This window comes from Octopus bimaculoides, chromosome 10 (assembly GCF_001194135.2).
Source record: "Octopus bimaculoides isolate UCB-OBI-ISO-001 chromosome 10, ASM119413v2, whole genome shotgun sequence".
NCBI classification, from domain to species: Eukaryota; Metazoa; Mollusca; class Cephalopoda; order Octopoda; family Octopodidae; genus Octopus; species Octopus bimaculoides.
Genome location: NC_068990.1, coordinates 16,742,799 through 16,752,304, shown reverse-complemented (window position 1 = coordinate 16,752,304; position 9,506 = coordinate 16,742,799). Strand labels below are relative to the sequence as shown.

The following is a 9,506-nucleotide window of genomic DNA, read 5'->3' as shown; positions in this document are numbered from 1 at the left end:
TTTAACTAAGACTGGTTAGTTTCGTTGTTTTTTCTTCTTGTTTTGCCTTTGTGAGTTACAAGTATTGCTATCTGTTGGAGTTTTAACACTTTAGCTGCTATTTCTGAACTTCGGTATGTGGTGAAGCAACTGTTGCTGATCCCTTAATTTTGTTTATAAATATATATATATATATATCGTGTGTGTGTGTGTGTGTGTGTTTCCTTATCATACTTGGAAATGAGTATCACAGTCAAGTAGTGGCTTTCATTTCCACTGTTATGTAAAAACATGTCAGGTCATGGAAAAACATTACCTTGCAAGGAAATAGGTGAGGGCTGGCAATATGAAGGGCATCTGGCCATTAAAAAATACTGCTTTGATAAATCTTCATCTACCCCATGCCAGCATGGAAAAATAACAAACAGATGAATGTATGCATGCATGCAAACATACATGAACGTGTGTTCATGCATGAACCAGTGTGTTCATGCATAAACCAGTGTGTTCATGCATTAACATGTGTGTTCATGCATGCATGTGCAGCCATGTATATTTGCACAGGTGCTCGTTGTGCTTGTGCATGGACATGCACATGTGTGTGCATGTAAACATGCATATATATGTGAATATATGTAATTACAAATGCAGACATGTATGTGTATATGCACGTGCCTGTGTGTATACAGATATGTATATGCATGTACATGTTTATATATATATATGTGCATGCATGTATTTGTGCATGTGTGTGTGCATGTATGCATATGTGTGCATACAAGTATAAAGCATGAAGATTTTAGTGGTTTCACTTACGCGTGTTAACTCCCGGATCTGGTTGTTATCGGCGTAGAGTTCTTGTAAAGTGCGTTCAAGATTGAACACTTCATTAGGTAAGTCTGATAAGTTGCTATGTCTGTAATCCAATACATAGATCTCCTCAGTCGGAGGTCGGAGGCAGGGGCACTTTTTAACAAATCCAGCCATGACACTTCCTGCAAACAACAACAAAAATACAAATTAATTCATTTACATTAAGAATATTTCTTAAAATTGGCACAAGGCCTGACATTTTCGAATGTATATTGATTCAAGTATGTGCGCAGTACTTATTTTAACCAAAGCCCCGTGAGAATGAAAATCCAAACTCTAAGATTAGAAATCAGAATACAAAGGGATGTAACTAAATATTGCAAGATATTTTTTCCAGCACTCTACCAACTTTGCCATACACAAGCCTTACCATAATGATAATGAGGTCAGATAACGAGGTCAGATATGGGAACATGCACTGTTGCAGCACTTTGTTGCATCCATCATTTGTCAGAATCAGCTTGGGTCATCCAGGCAACCCACTAAGGAGTGCCCCAGTCAGCTCCCATCTCTATGAAATACTTCCTCATCCATTGTGACCATATGGCCAACCAACACAAGCTGTCATTCCAGTCAGGTCCTCAGAGAAGAGGACACAATACACAGGGTCCAACTCAGAAAATTGAGCAACATGACCAAAATGTCTAAGTTGGCACTCCTGAATCATACAAGTAACAATATTAATAAGTGTTTCTAATTTAAGCACAAGGCCAGCAATTTTTAGAGGAGAGGTTAGATGGTACCAATGGCCCCAGTACTTGACTGGTACTTTATTTTATTGAACCTGAAAAGAGGAAAAGTAAACATAACTTCAGCAAGAGTTGAATTCAGAATGTAAAAAACCAGAAAAATATCAGAAAGTAATTTTCCAACACTAGGCGTTGAGTGGCAATTCCACCAGTCCCATCAATTTGTCCTAGTTAATGGTATAGTTCTATTACTTCCTAGGACTTCCCCAGTGTGGTGTTGACCATTTTTCTCAATTTCCAACATGTACAACACCAAGATGGTGGTGTCACACACATATGTTACACAAGGCTCACCTGTGACTCAGTTCAAGCTGGATATCATCCTCCTCATCATCGTCATCTCATGTCAATGCTCCATGCTGGCAGAACAATTTGATAGGATTCAATGGTCTAAGGAATGCATGGTGCACCGATGCCTGCTCTAGTATGGTTTCTATGGCTGGATGCCCTTCCTAATGCCAACCACTTTGCAGGGTGTACTAAGTACTCTTTTTCTTGTGGAACCAGTACTAGTGATGTTTCCATGTAATTAACAAGACTAAGATCACCGTTGATATCGGGTGGCTGCAGTAGAAAGGAAGGTGGCTTTATGCAAGGGGATGAGGGGTTAAAGTATGAAAGAAGGGGCCAAAACAGAACAAGTTTTTTGCTTTAGAGGAGTGACATGGCTACTCAAATTATATATGTCATTAACCAAAAACACCAAAACATGCACACACACACACACACACACACACACACACACACTCAATATTTCTTGAATAATTCCAAAGTTACTCAGTCTCCTCTTTGGTATCTTTCAGTGTAGTGTATACATAGGATAGTTGAATACTGTCTGTGAGAGTATGGTAAAGGTCGTTCTGTGATTTGCAGAACTGCTGTGTTAATCCTACTCGCTGCCTCACTATATCCTTGATGGGATGAAGCCAGAACAGAACAAATCTCTTGCTAAACTCTGCAACAATGATTCAAACACTAAAGCTTTCAGAAGAGATAAGAATATATGTCCTTAGCAGACTGGAAATGCAATGTGATATGGTTCTAATAGTTGGTTCTTCTCCACCATCAGTTTGTCTTTATCCAGCTCATCTGTTGCAGCCCACACATATCTGTAGGTCTCCAGTACAATGCACATTGTATTGTATTGTATCTTTCTTGTGTCCTTGAGGCTAATAAGATGGAGAACTAGCATAATTGGTAGAATATTGGGAAAAATGCCTTGCAGTATTTGATCCTGGGATCAACTTTGCACTTTTATCATTTTGGGGTTGATAAACAAAGTACCCAGGCAAGTACTAAGGAGGGGAAAATCACTGATGGAGAGTTTTTGATGACAGATCTTCTTGATTTGAGCTGACACGGGGCTAAATAATAACAAGCCCAGGATGAGGAGGAGGGAAGGAAAGAGGGGAGCATGAAGAGGAGAGGGAGAAGGGAGGCAGAAGAGGAGGAAGAAGAGGAGGAGAGGAATAGAAGGAGGAAGAAAATAAGCAGAAAAAACAAGGTGAAGGAGGAAGAGAAAGAAGCAGAGTAAGAGGAGGAAGAAGTGGAGTAAGAGGAGTAGGAGTAGGAAAACTAATGGTAGTAGTAGTAATAGTAGTTGTAGTTCCAGGGACCAAACTTACAAGATGTCATTATCAAGCAGAGTTCGATGTTCTACCAAAAGCATCCATTACCACAATCATTGATGAAATAAAAACAAACAGCAAAGAAAATTGAAAAAACCAAACAACATAAAAATACTGATGAATTCCTCTGTAAGTAATAATAATAATAATAATAATAATAATAATAATAATAATAATAATAATAATGATGATAATACATTTAAGTGGTTAATGAAATTATATTGTTGTTCTGGTTTTTAATTTCTTCCTATTACTAATGTATTTCCAATGTTAGGACTAATGGCCAGAGACAAGCCAACACAGGGTAAACAAAACACATTAAAAGGGGAACACAAGACCAATTAGCATGACAAATGAAAAAAGAAAAAGACAGATTTCAATACAGATCCCAAAACACACACACACACTTCAACATAAAAATTATGGTAATGACAATGGTTGGGGTGGAGTGAATGATGACAAGTAGTAGTAGTAGTAGTAGTCGCAGCAGCAACAACAGCAGGATGATGGTGATGATGAAGAAGAAGAAGAAGAAGAAGGAGGTCTATTTCTTTCATTGGCATTAAGGCTCCAAATTTGTAGAGGTAATCTACAAGCATTGAATAGAAGTATTATAGTATTTCTGTTAAGTCAATGTTTGTTTTTGACAGTCATTTTATTAGAAAAATGATGAAGATAATGTTGATATTGATGATGATCATGATGAGGATAATGACAATGATGGGATCTATTTTAAAACGGGGGCACCAGTATTTTCTTAACGAAACGCTAACGAAACACTTTGAAACTTGGGACACTGGTAGAATGTGTCATATAAAACATCTTTTACTCTTAGTCTTCTTAACAAAAAAAAAGGAATTCGCAAGTTATTCCATGTTAAAGTTGTCGTATTTCTGTAATTTCAACCAATCACTGACGTCTATTCAGCTCAATAGAGTTACTGCTGGGCGGTCATAAAAATGTTATTCCCTGTGACATATTTCATCCGGTTTAATCATAATTTATACGCATATATTGTTTATATAATAAATTACGCTGTACGTATCTATGTGTGTAACAATTTTAGAGTTCGGATTCTAGAGTTAGGGTTAGTTTTAGGGTTAGGGTTACGGTTACGGTTAACAGTCTAGTTAGGGTTAGGGGATTAATACGATATACACAGTTACAGCGCTAACTGTTTTCAACTGAATAGACGTCAGTGATTAGTAGAAATTATCGAAATAAGACAATTTTTTACATGAAATAAATTCGAATACAAAAATTTTTTTCTGTTCTATAACATAAAATAGATAAGTATATGAAGTTTGAAAGTCTTTCGGTACCAAAAACACTACATAAAACATAAATGAAAACTGGTGCCCCCGTTTTAAAATAGATCCCAATGATGATAACAATGATGACAGTGCCACTATAGCCAGTAATGATGTAGGTGATGGCAGTGGTGGTGGTGGTGGTGGTGATAATGATGGTGAATATTTCTTTTTTAAATTTGTTTGCTTTATATGTCTAAGTGAAGTTACTAAGAGAGACCCCATATATCAATAAGCTCACAGTACAAAATGATAATAATGATAATAATAATATTAATGATAATAATAATAATTTGGATGATGATCATTGGAGAGAAAAGGGATTGTTTCAACTCACGGAACAGAGACTATGTGATCAAGCGAGAGCAATAAGAAAAAATTGTTGGTTCACAGAAGTAGAGCTCGAAGCTATCAAAAGACGAGTCATGGAAAATAGCAACAACAGAGATAACAATGAAAATACAGTTCTTACTAATAAGAGTAATCTCATAGCACAGGAAAGGAACAGTGGTAGTTTACTTGATGAGAGACATATAAATGATCTAAAAGAAGAGTCCAGAAACACGCAGGAGCAACATGTCTGGCTTTGCAGTGAGGCAGGTATTATTTCAGAAGCATGTCTGTCAACTCTATTGAGTTCAAATGTCCTTTGACAGGTTTTGTCTTTCATCCTGCATGGTATCCAATGAAAACCATCATCCATACCAACAGGGTTGGTAAGGTTGTCAGTTTTACATGGTACTAAGTAGTGGATGTGCATGGCTTAGTGGTTAGGGTGCTGTACTCATGATTGTATGATTGTGGTTTCAATTCCAGGACCAGGTAATGTGTTGCATTCTTGAGCAAAACACTTCACTTTGCATTGGTCCAGTCCACACAGCTGGCAAAAATGAGTAATTCTGCAACTGACCGGCATTTCATCCAGTGGGGAACATATATGCCACAGAATCCAGGAAACCAGCCTTATGAGCTGATGGTTTAGGAAGGACCTAGGACCTTTGAACCTTTGAGTAATACTAAGAGTGACCTGACATAACACCTCCCCCACACACACACACACCTATATACTCATACATATATACAATGAGTTTCTTTCAGCTTCCATCAATCAAATCCACTCTGAAAATAAGTGACGGTCATGGCTAGAATATACATACATACATATATATACAATAAGTTTCTTTCAGTTTCCATCAACCAAATCCACTCACAAGACTCTGGTCATCCTGGGGGTACAGAAGAAGACCCTTGTCCAAGATGTTGTGAAACAAAAACAAAAGGAAGGATATGTTGCATATCGTAGCCTGTGATAAACTACATCTGAAAATAAATGATGGTCATGGCTAGAATGTCTCTGATCAAAGATCTTTGCTGGATCAGGACTGATCTCTGACTAAACAGCAAAATCTTTTCCACACAGTAAAACTAATCACAACACATTCAAATTAGCAATTAACAATATTCAAATTAGCAAACACATTATCCTAACAACTTCCACACGCACAAAAACCCCTCATTGATTATTATAATACTATGAAAGCTAAAATACTTTTGGAGCAAAAAGAACCCCTGGAGTTGCAACCAGACTAAATGCAGACCATTAACATCATTATACCACCACCACCAACAACAACACCAACACCACTGCCAACACTACCACCACCACTATCATCAACACCATCATCACCAGTGGCAGTTGGTGGAGGTATAATTGTCATCATTGTCATCATTATCATAATCATTGTCATTATTCTAACAAAATGACTATCAGAAACAGTAAATTAACAGAAATATTATAATACGTAAATTTGTTGATTATTTTGAACAAATTTGTGGCCTTATGCCAATGAAGGAAGTCTACTTCTTTGTCCTTCTCTTCCTCCTCCTTCTACTACCACCACTCGTCTAACATATTCAACTACAACATAAACAAACTGAGTGCCACTGTCTTTATCGTGTTTGTTTGCTCCACTGATTTCTTGTGTGAATACACACTGGTATCTCAGTCATTACAGAAACTACTAAAGACTAAAACTTTTCATCAATCATTACGAAGCAAAATATAAGACTGTTCCATTTGTTTTTTATGTTTGTTTGCTTTTTTAAGTTACTTTGTTGTCAAGGACATGGATTTTAGTGTATTCAACATGTCATATGTTGAGTGATATGAAGGTATACAAAATCACAAACACACACACACACACACAATTAAATACATTAGAAGAACACTGAAGATCATCTGGACAGACCATTAAATCAATGAGTCAGTTTTTTGACAAAACAACGGAAAGAGAAAGCTGCTGTATTTTGAACATATTCACCAGGACAAGAACCTTAGCACTCACATCCTAGGAGGAAGAGTCAATGGGAAACAAGGAATGGGAGAAACCGAGAAAACGATGGCTGGATGGCATTAAAAAATGGACTGGAAAACCTTTGGCTGAATGCACAACCATGACCAGAGCCAGGAATTGATAGAAAGGGATAATGCATCCATAGTCTCTGAATCCTCATCAATGAGGATGAGAATAGGTAAGACAAAGCATTGGAGATATGTTTATATGTAGATACATAACACCATTTCTTACAAATATCGGTGACTCTGATAGCAAGCAATGAAATATTCACCTTAAATGAAGTATATTAACATACGAAGGTATTTATCAACAGAATATCTTTCAGATATTGGTAGCTATAACAGTTAGTAAGGTAAAATATATTTAAATACTAGTGATCAGATATATTGCAGAAATAGATACAGGTATGGTTGTGTTGTTAAGAAGTGTGCTTCCCAACCATGTGATTATGAGTTCAATCCCATTGTGTAGCACCCTGGGCATTTTCTACTATAGCCCCATGACAACCAAAGCCTTGTGAGTGTATTTGGTAGATGGAAACTGAAAGAAGCCTGTCATGTGTACATGTATGTACATTGTATGTGTGTGTGAGTGTGTGTGTGCTCATTTGTGTCTCCTTGTCTTGACACTGTGTAATAGTTTTGTAAATAAGCATCACCATCACAGAGGTAGTCTCATTCGTTTCCAATTTTCTGCGGAAACATGTCCAACCATAGAGAAATATCATTATCTTGCTGACACACAGGTCACAGAAAATCTGCCATGTGATTCATGCAAACATGGAAAAGTCAATACTAAAACAGTGGTGGTGGTGGTGGTGGTGGTGGTGGCGGCGGTGGTGGTGGTGACGATGACAACGACAACAACATATTAGAGAAAATACTTTAATACACACAACTACCTAACAAAGCAATTCTTTCAGATATTAATAATTATAATAGTTAAATACTGGTTGTATACTTGAGAAATTACTTTCCCACACAGAATACAACCTAACGACATAATTTCATTTAGATATTAGTCATTATAGTATTTAGCAGTTTAAAATATATTAACATACTAACCACATTTATACAGAAGAATTTCTTTTGATCTTACTAATTGACTTTTTGGTTAATTTTGGGTCAACTATTTCTACCAACAATGTATTGGAATGAGAGAGGGGGGGGGGGTTGTCCACCAAGCATCAAGCACCAAGCTCTGTTTGTTCGAAGCTGTATTTATTCTAAGTCATATGGCGCTTGCAAACATGTAAGCACATTATCAACACTAAGAAACCTCAACACATGATGGTCCTAAATAGGTTGCTAGACGTCTTAGATATAATAGCACACCCAACTGTCTTAGAAAACAGAAAAAACATACTCCTACTCCGGATGCCAGGATCCCAAATACAATATATCTGAAATAAAGACTGGATAGCCATAATTGGAATTCCTTTGGCATTAGTAATAATAATGGTCACGGTGAGTGGCAACAGAGAAGACTGTCATGGAAATGATGGTAGGTTGGCATTATGTTTCAGGGTTCTTGATGAATGGGTTACTTTGTGGTGTATCAAAAACAAAAACAATGTCAGCAGGGGTTTGGCAGAGTGTGTAAACAAGATTAGGATTAAAACGAATTCAGGTCATTCATGAAGATTAGTGTCAGAGAAATATAAACACAAGGTATTTAGTATGGGGTGGTGGTGATTTTTACTATATATGGACAAATGATTATAGAAGACAGATCAGTAGATTAGTATGACTTTACAAAGACAAATACAAGATAAGAGTGTATACCTAAGGGTGTCAAACTTGTTTGACTTTGTTGGTCTACAGATTGAAGCATGAATTAGATCTTGTAGGCTGGATAGGGACAATTATTCCTCAAAACACTACAGTAGAACCTCACAGGATGAGTGCACCATTATGTGAGTTATTTGCTGTATGAGCTGAGGCTTGTGCCAATTTTTGTCTTGATGTACAAGTGGAAACCTGCAGTACGAGTGAGTGTCATACAAGCAACCACTAGTCAGCACTGAGCTCGCACACACTCTCCCAACAAGCGCAGCCTCCACTCGCTCAATTCACATGTTTATCTCATTGTGGCAGCATGCCTGTTGTGTTTTTCCTAGTGTTTTTTTTTAGTTTTGTGCGGTTTTTACTATCATTTTATAATAATTAGTTGTGTTAGCCATGGGTCCTAAGAAGGTTAGTGCAAAGGACAGTGCTGAGAAGAAGAAAAAACTGAGAATGAATTGAAGAAGGAAATCATTGATAAACATGAAAGAGGAGTGTGTGTAGTGGACATAGCATGTCAATACGACTGAAGCACATCGACAATCTGCACCATCCTGAAGAAAAAAGGATGAGATCAAGGCCATTACAACAGCAAAGGGTGTCTCCAGGCTCTCCAAGCAACGCACACCTGTCCACAAATAGATGGAAAAATTGTTTTTGCCTGTGGATCAATGAGAAGCAACTTGCAGGGGATATGATTACGAAGACCATCATCTGCAAGAAAGCACAAGCACTCTCTTTATCATATGTTGTCCAATGTGTACAGGCTTCAAGTTTACTAACTTCCTATACTAGGATCTTTCAGATCATACTACTATATATATAT

The 9,506-nt window shown here is 37.2% G+C and overlaps 1 protein-coding gene across 2 annotated transcripts in view; it reads right to left on the bottom strand.

Annotated features, from left to right (window-relative positions):
- Positions 1 to 9,506, bottom strand: part of LOC106879924 (erbin) — a 137,440-nt gene that overhangs the window by 63,382 nt on the left and 64,552 nt on the right. For both annotated transcript variants that reach the window (XM_014929681.2, XM_052971061.1), the window contains exon 3: positions 796 to 974. In XM_014929681.2, the coding sequence (XP_014785167.1) occupies positions 796 to 966 (171 nt within the window). In that variant the 5' untranslated portion in view covers positions 967 to 974. The remainder of the gene's footprint in view (positions 1 to 795; positions 975 to 9,506) is intronic.